Source organism: Ictidomys tridecemlineatus, chromosome 5, assembly GCF_052094955.1.
Source record: "Ictidomys tridecemlineatus isolate mIctTri1 chromosome 5, mIctTri1.hap1, whole genome shotgun sequence".
NCBI classification, from domain to species: domain Eukaryota; kingdom Metazoa; phylum Chordata; class Mammalia; order Rodentia; family Sciuridae; genus Ictidomys; species Ictidomys tridecemlineatus.
Genome location: NC_135481.1, coordinates 28,965,871 through 28,991,355, shown reverse-complemented (window position 1 = coordinate 28,991,355; position 25,485 = coordinate 28,965,871). Strand labels below are relative to the sequence as shown.

The window sequence follows — 25,485 nt, the reverse complement described above, 5'->3', positions numbered from 1 at the left end:
GAAGTTTGAGTTTTCAAAATAGCTCTATTCCACCCAATTTTTAGTCTCTAAGTTTTTAAATTCCAAGACAGTTACACTAATCATATTTGTGATGATATTTAATTTATAACTCCCAGGCACTGGGTTTGTCATTAAGATGGATGGCAAAAAAAAAGATGGATGGCAATTAAGGGTCATCTTTAACTCAATGCTGCTAGCTGAGGAATTCAAAACAAAACTCAGAAACAAGTAACTTCCCACTTAAAAAAAAAAAAATCCCAAGGAATTTAGCAACTGATTAATTAATCATCTCAGTATTTGGAGAGCTACGAAGCACACACAAAACAATAAAAACAAACATCAAACAAAAGTTTCATTTACTTTCTCTTCTCATTTCACTCATTTGTAATTTCCTTACCATTATTTACTATTATCTATCTTCAGATATTTACTCATGTATTTCCTCATCAGCCCTGACTTCTCTGTCTGGATCCTCATATTTTCATGGCTTTCTAATTCATAAAGCATTTTAGAAATTTGAGAAACTATATCGAAGCTCTAGGGGAAAGTCTTAAAATTCTCATAATAATGAGAAAAGTCACTATGTTCAGACTTTTAGATACACAATAATTTTAAGGAAAAGGAGAGTCTATTATAATAATATCTCACATTTTATTAAGTGATAATACTTGCTCTTTTTTCTAAGTAGTTTTCATAGATTCTTTAACTTTAATCCCACAATCACCCTCAAATCTCATTATTCTGATAAGGAAACTAAGGCTCAAACAGATAAAAGCACTCCCAATAACTCATAACTAAATAATAAATCATATAGGCAGCCACTCAAATTTTGATCCTCAACAAAACACTTTCAAAATATTAAGAAAACAGGGTTGGGGTTGTAGCTCAGTAGTAGAGAGCTTGCCTAGCATGTATGAGGCACTAGGTTCAATCCTATTTATTTATAAATAATAAAGGTATTTTTTAAAAAATAAGAATATTAATTAAAAATTAATAACATTAAATATTAATGCCACATATTTAGCAATACAAAATAAAAAACAGGAACATGTATAACTGGCTAATTTTCCTCTCATACACTAGATGACAGGAAGCTTATAGCAAAATCTGAGGCCTAACTATATAGAAGTTAGTTGATATTTCTTATATCCAAGCATGATTACTTCCTATAATTATAACATTACCATCCTTATACTTATCAGAAAACTTCTCATTCAATTTGATGTTCAGAAGTCTCAGAATGAGTAAAATTGAGGAGACCAGTAGAGAAAGAATTTCAGTTTCTCAATTAATAGTCTTCATGTGGTCAATTTTATAATGAAGTCCCATAACAAAGGACTATACAATCAGATTCAATTAATATCACAAACAACTGTATTTTTATAACTAAAGCCTTGAATTTAGATAGTGATATGTGAATATTTAAAGAAAGATGCTATATCTTTGCAAAGGCAAAAAATGTTATGCAATAGTACCATTATGTGAAAATGATTGACAATAGTCAAGCACAGTGACATATACCGATAATCCAAGTTAGTTGGGAGGCTGAGGCAGCAGGATCATTTCAGCCCAAGGAATTTAAGGCAAGGCTGGGCAACAAAATGAGATGAAACAAGAGAGAGAGAGAGAAATGGAGAAAGAAGGAGGGAGGGACGAAAGTCTGACAAAAAATTGTTAAGACCAAACTTCCCAGCCCAGCTGACTATGAAAATAAATCTTTCTTGGATTCAAGAGGCTATGAAGAAGTAATTGAATTTCTAAAAGCCAAAGAAGCATTATGCCATGCATCACTTATGGCATACATTTAAATACTTGCGGTATCAAACATTTATGATAATACTTAAAGTAGTAATGATATTTTGTAGTTATTTATTTATTGATCAGATGGTGAAATAAAATTCATTTATATTATATAAAAATGATAATATGTTGACAGATCTATATATTGATAACATTCTTGATATGTTGGATTTTCAAAGATTTTTTTTTAATTTTTTTACTTGTTCTAATTAGTTATACATGACAGTAAAATGTATTTCAACTCATTGTACACAAATAGAATACAACTTCTCATTTCTCTGGTTGTAGATGATGTGATCACACCAGTTGTACAATCATACATATAGACAGGGTAATAATGTCTGTCTCATTGCACCATCCTTCCCACCCCATTCCCATCCCCTCCCCTCACTCCCCTCTACCCAATTCAAAGTTCCTGCATTCTTCCCTAGCATCCGCCCACGCCTCCCCCATTATGGATCAGCATCCACCTATTAAAGAAAACATTTGGCCTTTGGTTTTGGGGAGTTGGCTTATTTCCCTTAGTATGATATTCTCCAACTCCATCCTTTTACCTACAAATGCCGTAATTTCATTCTTCTTTAAGGCTGAGTTATATTCCATTGTGTGTATGTATGCATGTGTGTATGTATATATATCACATTTTCTTTATCCATTCATCTGTTGAAGGGCACCTAGGTTGGTTCCATAGTTTAGCTATTGTGAATTGAGCTGCTATGAACATTGATTTGGCTGCGTCACTGTAATACGCTGATTTTAAGTCCTTTCAGTATAAACTGAGGAGTGGGATATCTAATGATTTTTAAAATCTTCCATAGTAGACCTAGATCCCTTTCCATCCTGTGGTTTTAAATTACATAATTTAAGAATTATAAATGAAATAATATATTTACATTTTATAGACTATATTTATATAATACAGTTTCAAAATAAACAAAAAAATCAATATTTTAAAAATCAGTTATAGCAATCACTGCATATGATAAATACTAGCATTTCTGTTAGGTTTTGTTTATCAGCCAAAACAAAAATTACTGTATTATGTCCAAATTATAGCTCTGACACATAAAAAGACAATGAAAATCCTATTGTCAAATAATTTTGAACTGAAATATGATAGCAATAATACTGTAATTGACCAGATTATAAGCTTCAATTAACCTGATATTTTTAATTTTTATTTTTTTTGTTATAGATGAACACAATATCTTTATTATGTTTGTTTATTTTTAATGTGGTGCTGAGGATTGAACCTAGTACCTCATGTGCAAAGGGAAGCTCTATGCCACTGGGCCACAATCCAGCCCTACCCTGAGATTTTAATACTGAGCAGAACCTGTATCTGGGATTCTGCCAAAAATATTCCTTTTGAATACAATGGTAATGACTTTGTGTGATATAGCAGTACATTCAACTTCCTTATCAATATCATATTTCTCTATCTTATGCAGTATATAAATGAAAACAGCCTGCTTTTAAAAGTGCTATTAATTCTTATGCAATAAACCAGACAGAGAAAGGTAGTAAACTAAAACTTTGGCTTTTGTGATTCTATAATTAGAAAATAAAATTAGTAAAAAACGAAAATGATTAGACTGACCCCATGTGGTTAGAGTCATATTTAAATCAACTTAAGTCTTCTCTCATCCCTCTACCTTCCTCTCTTCCACTCACGTCCTCCCTCCTCTTCTGAAAATGAATTTTTCATAGTATGGAAGTCAACAAGTCCAAAGAATAACAATCTCTTGATTTGGCTACAATTTTCATTATAACTTCTATCAGGTTCAAATTTTTTAAGCTACACCTAACAAACTATAAAAACTAGGAAATGTCAAAGTCTTTCAAAGTTCAACAACATGCAGGTCCACATAAAGTACTTTGTTAATGTTTAAGGACAACTTATTTTGTAAATTGCCACCAATAAAATTTTAAGTCATTTAGCTTAATAAAAATATGTATGTATTGTTAAAAACAAGCAGTAAAGGGGGCACAGATGCATGGTTATATTTTGAGTTATTTCCAAAGGAAGGTAACAGCTCTCTTCACTTATTAAAAATACTAACATTGATAAAACTTTGATAGATATTTTTGAAAATAACAAAACCAATCCTATTCCAAAATGTGACATATGTAGAGAAAAAATAAAACTCTAATATTAATTTTGAACCAACTTTACTCATTAGACATACTTCACTGAGTGAATTTAAAAGGAACCATTTAAGACAACTATGTGAAACTGAAAAATTCGTGATTAGCTCAACACTGATTATTCCTAAAAATGGGCATTATGCTAATTAGCCTGCTCTGCTTTAATTAGTTTAAAAGAATCATTAGCTAAATCAATTATATAAACTCTTATTTCACAGTATTTGAGAAAATACAAAAAAATTCTGTTTCTCTAAAATACTTTAAAACTTTCATTTAATCTGTTAGACAAATCAGTTTTTCCAGATCACATATAAATTGCAAATTATATTCTGTTCCAATTATTACAAATATTGAACTAAGTGGTTTAAAATAATAAAATTTTACTGCATTTTCAGTATCAACTAAATTGGATGTGGAATTATTACATATGGGAGGCCCATTTTAATTCTAAAATACTATCTTAACCATTTGTGGTACATTGTCCTCAAAATCCTTTACTCTTCAGTTTTCTAGAAGAACACTTAATAGACACTACACTAAATTTGCTGTTGAATTATATTTCTTTTATTTGAACTGCACAGAACTAGTCAACAGATCAAGCTATTAAGAGACTGTAATTTGAAGTTTATAATCTGGTCAATTATAGTAGTATTGTACATATATCCGTTGTTCAAAATTATTTGACAATAGGGTTTTCATTGTCTTTTTAAGTGTCAGATCTATAATATGGACTTGCTTTTAAAAAAGACAACATAACAATTAATTTATATTAAAAAGCTCACTAATCGAAATTCTGATGATCTCTGTCAAATTCAGAAATAATTAATCCAATTAAAAATAGATAACTTATTTAAATACATTATTAACAGCTTTTATTTTAAAAACATCTTCTGCCCCCACATATAGTTAATACTTCTGGCTAACTCATATTCCCTTCCCAGTATTCTTATTTCTATCACATTTTTTCCCCATTAAAGTGAGGGCACTGTATTTGGTTTCTTTTCTTCCTACTCATTGTTCAGATTAGCATTTTAATAATCTTTTAAGCAATGCTGTTCAAAGAAAACAGGCTATATGAAGCAAAGAAAAATTTCCTAAATCCCATGTTTTTCAAAGTGAGATCATTTTCCTAGACCTAATTTATTAAAAATCCATGCAAAACAAGCACCACAACTGGTAAACAGCTACAGAAAATTGGAAGCTTAAAAATAAAGCCGTTAAAAACACTTCATTACACACCTTCTCTGTGCTGCCCTTTGTTTCCACTGAAAACCATACTGGAATCTTTGTATGAAAGAAGTTGCCTTCTGGCTGTCAATAGCTATACTGTCAGTGACTGAAAGATCCAGATGTCTGCAGCGGTTAAAACAAATGTTCAGCGTTGGGCGCTGATTCCACTTCCCTCCCAGTAAGGTTTTTCACAAAGGCAGCAGAGTAAGAGCACACATAGCAACAGCACTCACAGCTGATTGGATGAAGCTTGTGCTCAACCTTCCCTGCTCGCTAGGTCCACTACAGCTTCCTGTCTACTTGGCAGCACTGTCATGTTTTCTTTGCTCCTCTTAGGAACTCAGCTGTGTTTAAGCAACTTGAAAGGAAAGAACAGTAGACTGATAATAATGACAAAGTATTCTAGCATGAGCTCCTAAAACGTACTTCTAGTTGTTTTTAAGAGAGAGGAATGCATGAGATGAAAGTTTATTTCAGCTAGTGTTTCATATAAAACCGAGGACAAAGTAAGGGTGGTAAAGGAAATTAATTATTTCACATTTCAAATAAATCAGGTTCTTTGAAATGTGGAAATAGAAAAATTTATAAATAAATAATTTTTTTAAAAAAGAGAAATCTACAGCAATCAGAATTAAGTATCAAACTCCATTTACCTAGAACTAGGAATTATTCTACAAGGAACATCACAAATTCCTAGAAAAGCACAACCAGTTAGATATTTAAAATGAGATATGGTCTTAAAAGTAAGCAGTACCTTTTAAGAAAGCAAGAAAAACAAGTTAACAGTGATTATAAACAGATTCAAAAAGGAAAAATGAATCAGTTATTTAGTAAACTCTGAAAATACAAGACTTAATGAGGTATTTACAGTAAATGTCTCTTATTACACAAAACAATTTAACTTTGTCTTCAAATTTACTTTATCTTCAAATCACCTAGAGATATAAAGGTATAAATTCTTTGTTTTCATGTTTCAAGCACTAGGTTTTAGCATACCATCCTATCTTCAACTTTATCAACAAAAATCCTTTCCCAATTTACAAAGTTGTTTAGAAGAGTCAATGCAGGTAGTAGAATGAACAGATATGAAGGATCAGAAAAATTTCTCATTTCAGAAATATTTCCCCAGAACATCACATCAACAGATTAGTATGTTTCAAACTTTTAAGGCAATGGAAAACTTTATTTTATTTTATTATCAGTGATAGCTCTAGGATTTCAGGAAAGTTTTGTAATTTCAGGCCGTAGCAGATGAATGCTGTTTATCATTCAGATCTTTGTTTATTTGAAGCGTCTTTTTTTTTTTTTTTAAAGAGAGAGAGAATTTTAATATTTATTTTTTAGCTGTCGGCGGACACAACATGTATGTGGTGCTGAGGATCGAACCTGGGCCGCCCGCATGCCAGGCAAGCACGATACCACATGAGCCACATCCTCAGCCCCTATTTGGAGCATCTTGAGTGGGAAGAAGTGCAAGATGGTGGAAATACTGGCTACTGGGCTGGGGATGTGGCTCAAGGGGTAGCGCGCTCGCCTGGCATGCATGCGGCCTGGGTTCGATCCTCAGCACCACATACCAACAAAGATGTTGTGTCCACCGAGAACTAAAAATAAATAAATAAATAAATATTAAAAATTCTCACTCTTTCTCTCTCTCTCTCTCTCTCTCTTTCTCTCCCCCCCCTCACTCTCTCTTAAAAAAAAAAAATACTGGCTACTAATGTACCCCATGAGCACCATGGGGCTATTTTTAAATGAGAGGTCACAAACAGCACTGCAGTTTCACAAAAGCCCCAGAATTCACAAGATATTACCCCTGAAAAAGCTTCCAGAATCCCTGGGGTTCTGCAGTATACAAGTAAATATAACCTATGAAGAAGAGTTAGATCTCACAAACATTTAAGGAAAGAATTTGATCACTGTTGAAAAGGAAAGCTTCTAAATCCTCTGAGAAATAACAATAAGGGATGCATGTTCAGGAACACAATAAGCCTGTGAGGTAGATAATTCAGAGAAAGAATGGCATGGTAGAACAAGGTTTTGGAAGTCAGGCCAAACTAGGTTCAAAACATGAACCTGCCATTTACTAACAGTGAGACCAAGTATAAAATACTAACTCACTATAAGCTTCAGTATCTTCATCTGTAAAATTTTCCCTGATCCAAAACTTGTCTCAGGCACCCCATACTTTTCTTAGGCTGAAGCAGAAGGATTGCAAATTCAAGGCTAGCCCCTGCAACTTCATGAGATCCTGACTCAAAATGAAAAAAAATTATAAAGCTGGAGATATAGCTCAGTGATAGAGTGCTCCTCGGTTCAATTTTTAGTACCAACAAAATAAAACAACAACAAAGGAATAATAATATACATTTCCTAAGGAAAAATAATATATATTTCCTATGTGGTTCTCAAACTTAATTATAATTCTCAAACTTCTTAAAGGCTAATGCTATCATAGATCTGTGATATAAACTATTAACATTATAAAGAGAATTTACAGACAAATATTAAACTTATTTAGTCAGAATATGTAATTATAAATGAATAGAATGTATATCAAGAGATGTGCCACCTTAAAAATGGGGGGGACATGGGAAAAATAGAGGAACTTTTGGCAAAGGAGAGGGAGCGGTGGGGAAGAGACATGGAAGCAGGAAAGATGATGGAATGAGATGGACATCATTATCTTAGGTATGTGTATGACTGCACATATGGTGCAACACTACATTGTGTACAATCAGAGAAATGAAGAGTTGTGCTGCAATTGTGTACAATGAATCAAAATGCATTCTGCTGTAATATATACCTAATTATATAAATAAATAAAATTTTTAAATGCTTCCTTTGAGCTGCTAGTTTTCTAAGAAATTTCAGAATGGCATTTTATATATTTCTGAAAAAGACTTACCTTTCCCTGATTTTGTAATCTTGGTAAACAAATACAATGGATATACTGTAAAATTATGGCACATTATCTACTTTCTAAACCTTGAGTCTACAAGCTAAGAATTTACATAACAGGAAATTCTAAACAAGTGCTAGACTTCGTTCTCAATTCTCAAACCACAATAACAACAACCCCTCCCTTCCACTAAAATCTAGTATTTTCTTCAATTGGACCAGTTTAAGAAATATATTATCCTAATGTAAATAAATAGTAAAGGAGATCTTCTATATAAGTTTTTTAAACTATGTATTCCAAATATAAAATGGAAAAACTTCAAAAATCAACTACTTGAGATCGTCTCTGCTTTCTGACAATAGTAATAGTTGGGAACCATCTACTGATAGTAAGATATTTCAGATATAATAGTGCCATCTTTGATATGTTCTAAACAAAAACATTGCTCATACAAAAATAATCTTTAAAAATAATCACTAAATAACTCCTAATTATATTAAATATATTAAATAGCTACTAGATCCTGGCCAAGCATGATGCTAATCCCTTTACAAAGCCATCTCCTCGGACCTCCAGATAGTTATTGTCCCCACATCTAAGAACACTGGCTTGCTACTTGACCAAGTAACCAGAAAACGGTGGTCAGGACCAGGATTCAAATTCAGGTCCTCCTGTATCTAATGTATATTCCTTTTTTGGTACTGAGATACTTGGCTTCACCACTGAGCCACATCCCCAGCCATTTTTATTTTTTATTTTGAGACAGTGCCTTGCTAAGTTGCTTAAGGCCTCACTAAGTTGCTGAGGCTGGCTTTGAATTTTCGATCCTCTTGCCTTGGCCTCCCAAACCACTGGAATTACAGGCATGCGCCACAGTGCCTGGCTAGTGTGAGCCCTTAACCAGTACTGTCCTTCCCTTAATAATTCTTTCCTTACATACATTTCCATAAGGCAAATAGAATATCACACAAAAATTAAAGTTTAAATGTAGAAATCTTACGTTCACATTTTTTATCTATTTCATTTAATAACCATCACTATAGTCTCATTACACATCGAAACTATCATTACACACTATTTATAACAAGAAAATTGAACTTGACTGCTAAAACAGGGAGCCTGGCTGTAGCTGTTAGTATGATCCTGAGGATAATAATAAAAAATTCAACTTGTAAAACTTCACTTTGTGAACAAAGATTACTTACTCAATTCAGACAAAGTAAAAGGAAGTAGCAAAGGACATTGATCCAGGAACCACATTTTTAAATTCTGGCCTAGACACTAACCAACTTTGTGATCTTAAGCACTTTGAAATTCTTCATTCTGTTTTGCCTACGATGTTAGTAAGCTATAAGGGTCAAATAGAATAAGATAAAATTGTTTTGAAAACAGCAATGTAACATACAAATAGAATATATTCATCTCTGATAGTCTTCTCAGGGGTTGAGAGGAAGGTCCTGGTATAGCAGTGGGTCATACAAAACCCAAACTCTTTATTGGAAAGATCCTTTAAAGCAGCAAAACATAGTGAAGAAGAGCCAGGTAGTCTAGGGATTCAAACTATTTTATCAAATTATTTAGTCTATCTGAGCCTATTGATCAGATCCTATAATAAAGGATCTCATACTCATACCCAGGCATACTGAACACACACAAATAGAGAACAGTACATTAACAGTATCCCATGTTAACAACAATGGGGACAAAGGGAATTGAATGGAAGTGAAGAATGAGATTAGGAAAGACAGTAGAATGAACTGGACATAACTTTCTTGTGTTCATATATGAATACATGACCAGTGAAACTCCACATCATGTACCACCACAGGAATGGGATCATAATTAGATAAGTCATGCTTCATGTATGTATAATATGTCAAAATATACTCAATTGTCATGTCTATCTAAAAAAAAACAATGGGGATGAAATAAATCTTGACTAATGAAAGTTTTCTATAATATTGTTTTTTTAAAAGAGTTCCTTAAATACTTTCATATTTAAAAGCTCAATAACTAATTTGCAAGAGGGACTATACAATAGCTACAATTCAATGCTGTTAACAGTTATGGAAAATAGGGAAATTTATGACTTAATAATATCAGAGTTTTTACTAAAAATAAAATAAAATAAAATAAACAAAAATATTATTCTGTTAGGTCAGTACAGGATAAATTAAGCTATATGTTGCATTATTTCTCACTCTCATAGAGATTCCTAGCAATCATATTTGCTGAGATGATTACCCAGTCATTTGTTTTCATTAAGATAATGGTACAAATAAGCCAACCAGCCAAAGAGCAACCCCCAAATACTAGGTTTTTAAAAGTCAAAACACATCCTTAAAATTAATATACTAAAAAGTACCTTAGATACTTAATTAACAGCCTCATCTTTCAAAAGATTTTGGATTATGATGACCTAGATTTGTTCCAGGAGCAGCGCCTTCAGAGCCTTGTTTACAAAATCTAAGATCTTGGAGAGAAGAAAATGTTCTAGCCTGTTTTTTTTGGCATCATTCATACTACATTGTTTAAAATGAGCTAGAACAAGGGTTATTTATAATCTAAGCTACTGAATGTTTTGTCTAATAATATATTGTATACATTTTGGACAGATTTAATAAGCATCAATATCAAGTATAAGAACTAATTTTTAATATCCTATAATATTTAGTCTTTATAAATTAAAATCACCATTATTACATAAAATGTGTGTCAAGGTATACCATGGATTCACCTTCCTTAAAGACATGTTCTGGGATATTGCTAATGTCCTATTATTATAGTGTTAAGAATGTTATGTTCATTTTAATCTTAAAAATCTAGTACCAGTTATGGATTTTTTATTCTGATAAACTGACATTTTATTAAAATTGTTCCATGGTGATGATCAATTCCATATTTTCTTGTTGATATTGTAATTTTGTGAAATAATATTTTGAAGATAAGGAAACTGAATCTCAGAAATCAAGGCAGCTAGGTAAATTACCATCACCTACCTCACACAATTTCAAATCCTATGTTTTTCCCCAACTACCTATCACTGATATATGTCAATACTTCTATTAATAGATGCAGATAACAGAAATCTGGCAAAGGGAAAACAGTTATATACACTTACTAAACATCATGGTAGCTTTAAGAACTTAATCATTAAGTGCCCAAAGCTTCAATATTACTTGCTTGCATTGTTTTTTTCTTTTTTTAATTTGCTAATTCGAGACTATTTCATAGAAGCTTGTTTCCAAGTGATATGACTAAACTCCTCTGGCTAATCATAACTCTTTAAAATGCTAAGATATCTAAAACTGAATTAGTTTAACTGTGAATAAGATTCACCATTATCATTATTATCAGGGATATATATATTTTTTTTGAGAGAGAGAGAGAGAGAGAATGAATCTTTTTTGTAGATGGACACAATACAATGCCTTTATTTTTATGTGGTGCTGAGAATCAAACTGGGTCCCGCTCATCCTAGGTGAGCGCTCTATCACTGAGCCACAATTCCAGCCCCAGAGATATATCTTCAACTCCCTAATTCAGGAGGTAGGAGTTTTTTCTTACACAAATGCCAGAATCAACCTTTTAAACAAAGCTCTCTGTTTTCACTGGCAATTTCAGCCAAGAAGGTACTTGTAATTTGAATACAACAACATTTCTAATATCTTAGACCATGCAGGTTTTAGCTGCACAACCTAGGAGAAAAATTAGTAAGGTGCTCAATTTATGAGCACTTGTGGGGAACAAGTTTCCATTTCTCATTCTAAAAAAAAAATATCTAACATGCACTCCTGTCCCCATATTCAAGTCAAAAATAATTGAGACGACCACAAATACAAAGGGGAGAATAGAGTTTAAGGATTCTGAAGGCCATCTGATAACTCTTTTTCTCTGGGTCAGTTCCCCTACCCCTCACTCAGTTCCTGATTTGTGTGTTGACTCAGGAAGAAAGTCAGGGCTCTTTTTTTTTTTTTTTTACCCTCCTATAAGTTCCTGAGAACAGAGGCCACATTAGTTCTTGATCGTCACTGTATTTCCAACACATATGTACCAGGGATTCAATGAATATCTGATTCAGAGAAGATAGGGAAAAGGGTTCAAATGTCTGTAGTTTTACTATATAGAACAATAAATTCTAAAACTATTAAGTCATATTTAACCAATGTAACTCTATAATCACTAATTAAACATTTATGTAGAACTGTTCATAAGAATTCAGATTGATTGTTTTGCATAAAAATTGCATTCAGTAAAACATTTTTTTAATTCTATATTCAACTTTAAATTTTTATTGATACATTATAATTATACACAATAGTGGGAGGCATTGTTCATATTTGTACACCCATTAACAGTTTGGTCAATTTTGTTCCCCAGAATATCCTCTTTACCTCTCCTCTTCCCTTTCCTGGTCCTCTTTCTGTTCTATTTTCATGAGATTCTCCCTGCCCCGACCCCCTTTTTTTTTCCCTCTAGCTTTCACATATGTGACAAAACATACGACCCTTGACTTTGAGTCTGGTTTATTTTGTTTAACATAACGGTAAAACATTTTATAAATTGGGCATTGCTAAAACAAAATGGGTGCTTTGTACTAAACCAAAACACATTTTATGTTGTCAATCCCTTGATTTTATACAGACCCAAGTAAATTATGAAATATTAGATACAATATTCTATACAACACAACTGGGGCAAATTGTCCATATTTAAGCTATCTAAGTACAGAATGGAACACCAGCTAATGAAAGACAAGATTTGAATATACCAGCAGAAAAACAAAATCAGTAATAGAGTGACCATAAAATTTGTTGTCCAAAGAATGACATATTTAGGGTAAAAGAAGATGATGATGAAATAGGATTGGACATAGAAACAACAGGTTGTATAGCAGGACCATTCCAGGTAGCATTGAATCCATACCGTCCCCCTTAGATAGGATGAACCTAATACAGTTAGAGATATAAAAGTTAAACCAACTGCTGTAATTTTCTGTGAACTTCTTATTTTGTAAAACTATTAGTTCAAATATAAAATTTATAATATCTTAGAACTTATTTGAAATATTTGACAAAATGTGTGCCATTTTTAAATATCCTTTAAAAATGATATTCTATGCAACTTACTATATCCTAGCTTATTGTCTGAAGGGAGGAGAAAGGTCAATGCTTTTCCACAAGGGACTGGCAGTTATGAATCAAGCAATAGGTACTTCTATGCTTTTTAAAACATTTTATAAAAGCCAATTCTGTGCAAAGCATTGTGACAGATGTGAAGGGTACAATATGGGAAAAAATCAGAGTATTTCCCTGTCCTTAGAGAACAAATTTTCTAGGGAAGGAGACAGTAGAAAATGAGGAAATGAAGAAAGTACAAATTGTGTGTGGTAAGTGCCTGTTCTTCCTTCAGTACCTAGAGCATACTAGTCTCTAAATTCAGGATCTTTACAAATAATATTAAGTTGGCCTGTAATTCTTCACACAGCTAGCTCTTTTGTTTTCTCTGCTCATTTTCTCAGAGAGGTCTTACTTAACCATTCTAAACAGAGGGATTCTCCTTACTCTCAGTCTTTCTTAGCCTTCATAGATTTCCTTCAGAGTACTTGGTATATATGCTTATTTTACTCACTGAAGAGAAGCTAATATATTAACAATAACAACAGGCCTATTTATTCAGAATCAAATAGTATTCTAAGCTTACTTCATTTGATCATTACAAAAATGCTTTAAGTAGGTTCTACAGTACAGAAAATGCTAGACTACTAGGAAATTTGAGTTCAACCATTGTAGTTGGACAGGTTCTTTCTTTTCTCTAGGAGTTGTTTTCTCAACTGTGAAAATGAGAGCGATTCACACTCTCTAAGGATCTTTCCAACTCTGATTTCTAACAATAAAATGATTGTGAGAGTAATTTCGGAATAACAAAAGCATTTTCATGTTCTGAGCTCTTCACAATGAAATTTAATCTGTACCACTATGTAACCTGAGGACTACAGAAGCATGCCTCCAGGATCAGCATTCACTCAACACAATAATTACCAAGACATGAATATACTTCTTCAAAAGCATAGGTATGTTTCTTACCCCAACTAGTAGCTAGTGGGCCAATGTAAGGACTGAAATGCCCAGATACACAATACTAAAGAAAACAGTTCTGAAGGACAGAATATTAGACCTAAAGAAATCTCTGAAGGGGGCTGGGAATGTGGCTCAAGCGGTAGCACGCTTCCCTGGCATGGGTGCGGCCCGGGTTCGATCCTCAGCACCACATACAAACAAAGATGTTGTGTCTGCCAAAAACTAAAATGTAAATAAAATATTTTTTTAAAAAAGAAATCTCTGAAGTCATCTAACTATTAGATGGGCCAAATGATGTTCAAAAAGATTGGTGATTACTACACAGGGCTACAGAACTAAGACTAGGAATCTGAGATATATCACATAAACCTCACTACTTTTTGATTTTTTCTTTTCTTTGGTTGGGGAGGGGAGAGGAAAAATGTCCATTTTTCCTTAACACAGCTAGGAAAGCTAGTCAATATTGTGGAGACCTCTTTCACTTTAATAGTTCATATGAAGCTGGTGCGTACGTACTAAGGCCTCTAATTCCAAAGAATTTATTACATTTCTGCCAGCAATTGTCTACAGTAAGAAAAAGAATCCCTAATTTTACCCTGAGTTTGTCTCCCTTCTACTTTTTTATTTTTTGAGACAGGGTCATGCTAAGTTGCTCAAGCTGACCTCAAATTTGTAATCTTTCTGCTTCAGCCTACTGAGTAGGTGAGATTAAAGGCATGTAATCTCAGAATGAGCCACCCTGCCTGGCTCATCCTACTTGTAACACACAGTTACTTTAAAATAATAGTGTAGTTTACAACTTTGGCCAGAGTGCCATAAAATAATAGACATGGTATTATTAATATTGAATACCATGTTAATATTCTCAAAAGCCTTTGTAAATACCAATCCTTCACTTGCCCTAAACAAAGAATGGTGGCAAAGGAAAAATAAATAAAGAAGAAAAAGCAGAGATCAGTGTTAGATAATTTTTATAAAAGCAAGCCATAATGTAATTATGAGAACTAAAAAATTGAATTTAAGACTACTAGATAACACTTAATATTCCTATATTGGTTTTTGATGAAATGAAATAAACAATTATTCTTCCATAAGACTCCCTTTAATTATACCAAAGCACTTAATAGTGCCCCACTGTCAAATGAATGAAGTTCAATCTCCTTAGTTTGACATTCAAAACCCTAATCTCCTCCTATTACTAAGTAAGCCCTCCAATTTACATTATTCAACTCACCATTCCTTAGACATATGAATTCTACCTCCACTTCATAACTCAGAATGTCCTTTCAGTCACCTAAACCCCTAATCTCTGTAAATTTTCATCTATTCAAATCATACCTGTCTTTTAAGGCTGAATACAGCTGCTACCTCTGTCAAAAGACAGTTCTTGCCCTGAAATTAATCTCCCCAGCAGAAATTAATCATCCCCTATGAACTATAATAGTAGGCATTATTTTTACCATTCAGTTATCAAATGTCTTGCATTATATTTTTCTTCCTTCTTGTATTAAACTTTTTTTTTTTTAAGTGAAATGAATGACAGCTTGTGTAAATAAGGAAGGGTGGGAGGAATGGGGAGTATTCACTTAAAAGGTACCTGCATTACAGTGTTATTTGGCAGTGGACTTTTTTATTGTTTTTTTGTTTGTTTGTTTGTTTTAAAATGAGAGAGAGAGAGAGAGAGAGAGAATTTTAAATTTATTTTTTAGTTTTCGGCGGACACAACATCTTTCTTTGTATGTGGTGCTGAGGATCAACCCGGGCCACGCGCATGGCAGGCGAGCGCGCTACCACTTGAGCCACATCCCTAGCCCCTTGTATTATACTTTCAATAGGGCAAAGAACACAACCTATATCTCAGAGGTCCTACCACAGGATACCTCATTAGTAAATACTATTGAATGAAAAGAAAAAAATTTTAGCTCAATGGCTTATACAAAGCCAGCCATACCGTTTTCAGATTACATATTTGTTGTAAGACAAAGAGTTGTATGTGTTGTTAAATGACACATACTGTATCTATTTAACCATAACTTATCTTAGTGAGATCTCAAAAAAATTGGGGGATAAATATTCATTTGGGATGTTACAGTTGAAACCAAATTATGTTGTTTTGTTTTGGTGCTTATTATCAAATCCAGGAATACTTTACACCGAGCTATGTCCCCAGCTCTTTTGATTTTTTAGTATGAGACAGGGTCTCACTAAGTTGCTTAGGCCTCACAAAATTACTGAGTCTGACTTCAAACTTGCAATTCTCCTGCCTCAGCCTCCCAAGCCACTGGGATAACAGGCACATGCCAGCATGCCAGACTATGATATATATATTTACATATCTCTAATGCCATAAAAATCCAAATTCATTACATAGTACATCTGAATTCTACTCATCCATGGAAGAATAATGTTTCTTTCCTTTAATATTTATTTCTTTTAATTATACACAATACCTTTGTTTTTATTTTATTTATTTTTATGTGGTGCTGAGGATCGAACCCAGGGCCTCACATACGCTAGGCAAGTGTTCTACCACTGAGCCTCAATCCCAGCCCTAATGTTTCTTTTTTACCATAAATTATAATAAACTGAAATACTGATTAATCAAAGGAAATCAATGTCAGAGTTTAACTTCATAAAAACCTACTCTGTCCTTTGCTCAGTCCTTGCTATGGTAGAAAACCAAGGACTGATAAAATCCTACAGTTGAACACAAATATCATGAGGACAAATTCACATATATGATGACACAAGCATTAAAGCTTTAGAAATTATCTCCAAACTGAATCTCCAAAATTGCTTATTAGATGACAAAATGTAAAAAAGAATTTTCTAGATGTTAAAATAAAGTTTTATAAATGGCCTGATTTCAGATATTAATACTAAATTATTGCAGTCAAGAATATGTTTGGTAGAGGCTGGGGATGTGGCTCAAGTGGTAGCGCGCTCGCCTAGCGTGCGTGCGGCCCAGGTTCGATCCTCAGCACCACATACAAACAAAGATGTTGTGTCTGCCGAGAACTAAGAAAAAATAAATAAATATTAAAATTCTCTCTCTCTCTCTGTCCCCCCCTCTCTCTCACTCTCTCTTTTAAAAAAAAAAAAGAATATGTTTGGTAAGTGGAAAAATAAAATATGGAAACTTCCTATAAATTAAAAATATTAATCCCCAAATACAAATTAGTTGTGCGCCAATATACGTTTTTAAATCTGAATAATGGTCAAATTTAGAATATAAGAAACCTGAGTTATAGCTTGATTTTCAGACTACTTATTAAAGGTTTCTTAACCGATAATGGCCATAACTTATAGTACATGAAACAAGTATAAATTTGGGGTTTATAGAAGCAGAAGGGCCATGCTCCAGGCACTAAATAAATACCAGGTAATATTCTGAAATAAAGAAAAGGGTAATTTGGGGTAACAACTCACCATTCTATATTTTCCACCAACCTCCTTCTAGTGTCTACTCTTATTCCAATCTCTTTGCCCTAATGCAACTCTAAACTGCTCATTATAGTGTATTATCACCCAGAAGTAGTTGTTTATAACCCCAGTTACCTATTTTCACTCTCCCATTGCATTCTCAGGAAAGACTATGTAATTCAATGCTGGTTTTGATTTCTTCTATTTTGCATACTGCAGAAGAAAAAATTGACAGTAACAAAGGTTTATTGATCTCATATATCTATTACAACTAGTTGTGTACATGTGTGTGTTTAAGACAATGGGGATTAAACCCAAGGGCATTCTACCACTTTATTATACTCCCAGCCCTTTTTAAAAAATTTTTTAAATTTTCAAGCAGGGTCTTGCTTAGTTGCTGAGGCTAGCCTTAAATTTGCAGTCCTTCTGCTTCGGCTTTCCAAGTTGCTGGGATTACAGCTGGGCACCACCAAATCTAGCACAACTAGTTTTAAGAGAGTATTTAAATACTCATTTCCTCAGAAGAGCTGTTCTAAGTCATCTATCCTTGAAAGTAAAGGAAAATTGAACTAGGCAAAATTCCTACTCTGTGCTAGACATATGCTAGGTGACACACCCTATGTTCTCAGTTCACCTTTCCCACAAGGCTTGCTGTGTTACAGCAAAAAATAACTATCATTCACACAGGCTATGTAATTTTCTCAAGGTCATTTGCCTAATAAGTGCTGAAGTTAGAATTTCAGGCTAAGTTTTATCCTAAAGACTTAGGGTCTTAAGTCTTCTTACATTACATCATGCAAAAAAGGAACCATATGACCTAACCAAATATGTCCATTATTTCAGTACTATTCAAAAAACATAATCAAATACATATTTATTAATCCAAATAAATCTCTAGTTGGTATAATTTCAGTCAGGATAACAAGATCAATAATATTCAAACTTAATAAGTAACATAAGTTATAGCTAGATTTTCAGACTAGCTTACTAAAGGATTCTTAACCTTTTATGGTTAAGAACTCTATTTCAAAATAACAGAATTTGCTCACTTGTGAATAGATATTTTTAGATGGAGAGACCCCAAAATTTAATTATTTTCAAGAACCCATGGTCCTCTGTTCATCAATAAAAATGACACCACCCTTAAGGTAAATTAGTCAACATTTATTTAGCATTTCACATCTTACAAATTCTTTGACACATTATCTTACCTGAAACTCAGATGCAACATTCTGAGCCAGGTGCATTATACAGATGAAAAAATAGGTTTGGGATTTGAACCAAGTCACAAACCAATAAGTGATAGAATGAGTCCCAAATCTAAACTCTAAATCCTTTAAGTCTCTACTACTATATCCTATTTTAACTTCTTCTACTTATAAGCTGAAGTTTAACAATTTAATTGCTATCTCCATCCTTCCCTTCCCATCCCTTTGAAACAGCAACAGCAATAAATTTAATAGGAACAAGTGGATAGAGGTCAGTGAGCTTCCAGCAAATTTTTATGAATGGATCATTTTTTAATCATATATATGTGTATGTGTATGTATATATGTGTGTGTATATACAAAAAACTGACTCCAAACAGCTTTTTCCTATTCTTATTTTAGAGTTTTTTATTTCAATTCAATGGGAATTTAATTAAAAAACACAACATTTCTTTAAGTTATAGGCAAGTGTTTTATTTTTGGTAGTACTAGGGATAAAATGCAGAAGGCAAAGCTTGCCCCTGGACTACATCTCCTTTTTTTTGGTAGGTATTAAACCCAAGGGCATTCTACCACTGAATTATACTCCCAGTCCTTTTTTAAATTTTTTAAATTTTGAAGCAGGGGGGGACAGTCTTCTTAAGTTGCTATGGCTGGCCTCAAACTTGGCCTCCAACTAGTGTTCCTCCTGCCTTAGCCTCTGGAGTCACTGAGATTGCAAGTGTGCACCACTGCACCTGGCTGGGCAAGTGTTTTAAGTGTATTTGAAAATGAATGAAGTATAAAGTTGTGATAACAGTCTAATGTTCATTAAGTCAAGCAAATCCCTAAATTGGTAGAATTTCAGTTGGTATCAGTGAAATAATAAATGACTACTAACTATTTGCTGCTATTCCTATTTACTGTACAAACACAAAGGCATGCTAGTCATTCATTCATTCAACAAATATATATTAAGCACTTCTTATGCACCTATAATGCGCCTACCATGTGCAAGACTTTCCTGGGTGATGAAACCACAGCTGTGAACAAGAGACAAGATTTCTGGCCAGTGGAACTTCAAATCTAGTTGTAGAGACAGGCAATAAATAAGGAAAAAAGATGAACTGAACACTTAAAATACATAGAGTAAACCTCTCTGAAAAACTTAAGCCTACATAGGAAGGATGATAAAGGGCTACCATATGATGACTGGGAAGAAAGTATTTTTAAGCAGAAGTAATAGTGCATATATAAGACCCTAAGTGGTAATCAAACACTTAGTGGGGCTGTGCATGGTAAGTAAGAGGAAGAGATGAAAAAGGCCTTGTTATAATTTTACCTGATGACTATCTTTCATAGGGAAAGGAAATACAAGAAAGCTCAACTCAGATTATTGCTAGGAGTTTAGATATATACATGGACTCTTAGCTTAATGCTTTGATTAGTTACTGGCATTTTTACCCAGTCCGTCTGTTTCAGTTTAATAAGAAAGTCTAACATAATCAAAGAACTACTCTGATTTTTTTCACCCATTTAAGCAAAGACAGAATTAACTACTTACAAATTTGCTTTACCTACTAAGAAAGAAGTACTGTTTCCAGGTCTAATAATTTTTTCCTTTTCATTACAAAAAAAGTCAGTATTAAGTTGTTCTAAATTTTAAAAATCCTTAGCCTCAGAATGAAGGATTAGATACAAAGATGAGAAGGGCAAAAGAATAAACATAAATGTTCTTTATTCAACAACTAAATTTTTTTCCATTACTTGTTCACAATGCAAAATACTCAGACACCATGGGTTTCTTCACATTCTGAAGATAATTGAATTTTAAGTCACTCTTCTTATATACACAGGGTCTCAATTCTACATTCCAATTATCTTTTTTCTCATCCTTCAAAGAAATGACATTATTCAGTTCACTAAATCATTTCCTTCTTACTGGATGATAGGCGAAGACATAGACAGGGTACCTCTATTTGAACCCCTTTAGTATCTGAATCGAAAGTTGTATTCAGCCAGTAATTATTTAACAAGTACCAATGTGTCAAGACTCATCAATATAAATGGATGGCAGGCCAACAAACAGTAGCCAGCTTTTAAATTGAGATTACAATGACTATACAAAATGTGCAGCTAAATTAGTCCCTTTGTTTTGTCCTTCTCAGCTTTCACTAAATGATTGGCTTCTTCTTAAGAAAATGTCCAAAAATAATAACAGCTCACATTTGCATTCTTCCTGTCAGCCACTGTTCAAAGTATATTATAGATATTAACTTAATTCTCAAAATAACACTAATCCAAGGTACCATTACTTCCTCCATTGTAAAAATGAAAAGGCCAAAACAAAGAGAAGTAGCTTTCTAAGATCACAATACTCATCAAATATCTGAGCTAAGTATTCCTCAAGCCTATTTTTAAACCACTTTGGTCACAATATCTTACAATACTTTAAGAAAAATTACTGCTACCAGTCAGAAGATTAAGATACTCAAAGCTCACTTCAAATTTGGGCTTGCCCTTTTATTATTTGTGTAAATTTGGAAAAGAAATCAAACTTCTCCCAGTGACTCAGTTTCATTTAGGTATAAAACAAAGATGACAACAGTATCTACTTCTTGAGTAATTGTTGAGGATTAAAAGAATTACATATACAAATCATTTGGAATCATGTCTGGTACATGGTATGCCTAAGTATTAGCTGTTATTATCATACTATCACTACTACCTCTACCTAGGAATTTAGCAAAAGATCAGTCTTTTTAAATCTAGTCAACATTTTTTTTCCTTTTCCTCCAACATCTATCATTTCTGTTGCTTGATTTACATAAACTAACAATAAACTACACTCAAGAAGTAAGCAATGCACCTAATTCCCTTGCCATTTTCTTCTAGTCCTTATATCTTCCTCCTATTTCACATACCTAGGAAAGAATCATTTGAAGTTAACAGGATTATATTATGCCATAAATACATTCAGAAGCCACAGTAATACTAAGCTTAATACCAAAATTTGTAATATAATAAAAAAGGGAAAAAACTAAGAGAGAACTCCTCTCAGTTTTAACCACACATACACATGAAAACGAAAAGAAAAGAAAAAGAAAGTAAATTGTTTGGCATTTTGTTTGTGGAACAGGTTTTGCACTAACAGGTTTTATTTAGTCATCATAACTGGGTGTTTAAATATGAATTGATATAGTATATTTAAATTATTAACTTCTGGATGATTAAAAATTTTGGTTCTTAATCTTTCATAAGTTTTGATAAGCTCAGGGAGCATTTAAAGATAAGATTAGAAATTCCATATATTTATAACATAATATGAACTATTTTAATTATTTATACACAAATAACATTTTAGACTTTTCTTGAAACACTGGGCCTTCAGTATTTATATATCTAGGACAGGTCCCAACTTGTACATCCTTGAGTCCAAGGTAGAATAACATTGTTTGATTTCTTTCTCTAGTTACCCCGCCCTAGTCAGCAGTTAACACCATTTAAAAATCTAATTATTCCCAGAAAATGTATTTCAATCATACACATCACCCCTACATACAGAATTAAGCTATAATTATAAAAAGCAAATGACAATATAAATAATAGATTATACATACATTCAAGTATCCTTAAGGTTTTATATTTTTTCAGACAACTGTATATTAAATGTCTACTAAATCTGCTTGACCTTGGCAGACTGCATACAATGAATGTAAAACAAGATAAAATAGTGTTAGGTTATTACATTAGATTATTTTCTTATCTCTGTTGAGTATATTTTGCAACTAACATACAAGCATCTGTAATGTTTTAATTAGCCATACAAAAGGTATGAATCTAATACTTTTTAATGTCAACTACTGTTATATTTTATTCTAATAACTGGGAGTTTGTAATCATTTACATTTTATAGACAAGGACACTGAGATAAAGATTAATGTGATAAAGATTACATAGCAAGCAAGTAATGGAAAGTATATAAACACAGGTCTGATTCCAAAGCCTGTGCTAATGATAACATCAGAGACTCACAGTTGGCAGCATTACCCAAGTAATGTTATATAACTGCCTAAAATTTTTAAAAATATTTTTAACCTTAAAATATGTTGACAATATTTGACTATATTGACTACTGTGAAATGTAGCCATTGTTCCATACACTAACATCTTATCTAAAAGTAGAATAGAAAATCTCCTAACTAACCTTCACTTAATTAACTGGCAGAATTGACCAGGGCACATCCATCATAAAAACAAACTGGCAGACATTGCTGATACTGAACACCAGTGGCTAAAGGGTACTTTCTACTTGCCTGCACACTTCTGTTTCCACTAGTTGAGTTATATGCTTAATAAGAATCTGGTCTTGTCTTCCTTATAAATCTGTTTATGACATTCTACTTATAATTAATAATAACTATTATAATAACCAAGGAAACAAGTGCAAAAAAATTATTTCTGTGACAACTAAATTTAATGCTTTGGGAAAAGTACATTTTGATAAACATAATTTGCGGGTTTGCAGGGCGGGTTTTGCTGAGAAACAAATCCATAGCCTTGCACACTTTAAGATTGCACTGTAACATAGAGCTACATCCCTAGCCTCAATAATCATAAGTTTGATGAACATAAATTCCTATTTTCCAAAAACAAATTCCTGTTGAATTATAATGTGCTGATAAAATTGTGTGTAAAAAGTCTTAAAACTTTGAAATTATTAAAAATATAAGATTTCACTCCTTGCTTTGGAAAAGTCTTATTACACCTTAATGAAAACAAAACTAGAAACTTTAGGTGTACATTGTTGCTATGCTTTATACAAGAAAGATCATGTCCATTCTAAAAAAACCCAGACCCTATCTCATTTTCAAAAAGAGCCTTGAGGTGCTCTTGTCCAGCATGTGAGAAGCCCTGGCGCAATCCCCAACATTGGGGGAGGGGGAAGCAGCAGAAGAAAAGCTCACATGAAACAACAGGTGAAAAAATTAAGGCTGCTATATTTTTCCATAATTCCCCACTTAAATTGTTTCTATTAGCCAATTATCACACCCAATCATAAGATAAGAGGCTCCAATTACACTTAGAAATTTGAACTCCCTGAAGCACAGCTGTATTCAACTAAGCAAATATCTGAGCATCTATATTAAAATCTATACTTACATTCTGAATGAATACTTGAGAGGTTCTATTATTTACCTTTATTTTACAAAAAACTTAATATTAAGTATGGTTATCTAGTTCTTTAGTTCACAGATTAAAAGCAGGAAATTAAAGGAGGCAAGAATAAGCATTATAGGAACAAAAACTGTTGATACCAAGAGAATATAAAAATCACACAAATCTAAATATGTATGTGTAAGTATAGATAGATGCAATAATCTGGTAATTTAAGCTAGATAAACTGGAGTAGTTCAAGCTAGGAAAAAACTCATAAATTTAAATATCTTTTTCAGGCATCTCTAGATTATGATCCAGCAAAAAGTTGAAACTCACAGCAATGTCCTTTTATCATGAACTAAAAGTTAAATTACATTGGCTCTGCAAATTCTTTTTCTTTCTATAGGAAAAGGGCAGAGGAGCATTAATATTTTAGGTATCTCTCAATATATCATGATTACAAAGGAAAATATTTCTGGCATTAGGAGTGATATTTAAGTTATCTAGAAATTTGACTCATGAAATAGTTCTTTGGAAACCAATGTATTTTTAGTATTTTTAGCTAAGGCCTACAACTATGCCTTTCAAAATCAATAGGTTGTGACAGCCAGCAATTTAAAAAGTGAAAAAGAACAGAAAATAGAAGATCATATTGCACATAGTAAGGGTAATACATTTATGAAAAACATTTCAGTATTTTTGTACTAATTTGCTAAGTAAAAGATATTAATTACTCTGGGTCCTGGTCCAAAAATCTGTAAGCTTAAAAAACTTCATTTATTATTATGGAATATAATCAATACTTAATTTATAATCCCATCATTTTCCTGAGAATACTAAAGTAAGATAAAATTTTAAGAGGGGGGTGTCGGTTTCTTTGGAATTTTTAAAATTATTATTATTACTTTGTATGTGTGGTACTGGGGATTGAATACAGGATGTCACACATGCTAGGCAAAATACTTTACTATTGCACTATATCCCCAATCATTTATTTTATTTTGAGACAAGGTCTCACTAAATTGCTCACCAAGATTGGCCTTGAACTTGAGATACTCTTGGAGCCTCAACCTCCCAAGTAATTGGGATTACATGCATACACTAAATTGAGCTCTTTGGAAGTCTTTATGAATGAATTTATTTTCCCTCCTTATCTATTCAGGTGTATAATTATGTATTTTATTTGGTTTAGCACTAGTTTAGCCTAAAATAGGTAATGCTATTTTTTAAACTCCTGTGACTTTAAAGCAACTTTTAACAACAATCCAAATCAAATAGTGACTTTGATTTTATTTGCTTGTTTATTCTGAGATGCAATTACTGACCTTGATGCCATTTTTCCAAAGTCACTAATGTAATCTAAAAATCTAAACTTCACATTGTAAGCAAGCAACCTGCTCAATAATAATATACTAATACTTCATACATACCTAGCAAGTAATCATCTAATTCATAGGATAAAATACTATTTTGAATACTAAAGTCTCAGAGTTGGAAGGAACCCTGTGACCTAGTCTAATTAACTATCAAATACCATAATCCCCTAGTTACAGTG

At 32.8% G+C, this 25,485-nt stretch overlaps 1 protein-coding gene across 5 annotated transcripts in view; it reads right to left on the bottom strand.

Moving 5' to 3' along the window:
* The window catches only part of Atosa (atos homolog A), a 91,456-nt gene that overhangs the window by 63,803 nt on the left and 2,168 nt on the right, over nt 1-25,485 (bottom strand). For 2 of the 5 annotated variants that reach the window (XM_040274934.2, XM_040274936.2), the window contains exon 1: nt 5,188-5,350. The exons of 2 other annotated variants lie outside the window; for them this stretch is intronic. In XM_040274934.2, coding sequence (XP_040130868.2) covers nt 5,188-5,224 — 37 coding nt within the window. In that variant the 5' untranslated portion in view covers nt 5,225-5,350. Of the gene's footprint in view, nt 1-5,187; nt 5,359-25,485 lie in introns of those variants that run through there. One more of the 5 variants, XR_005729263.2, reaches the window with a different exon arrangement.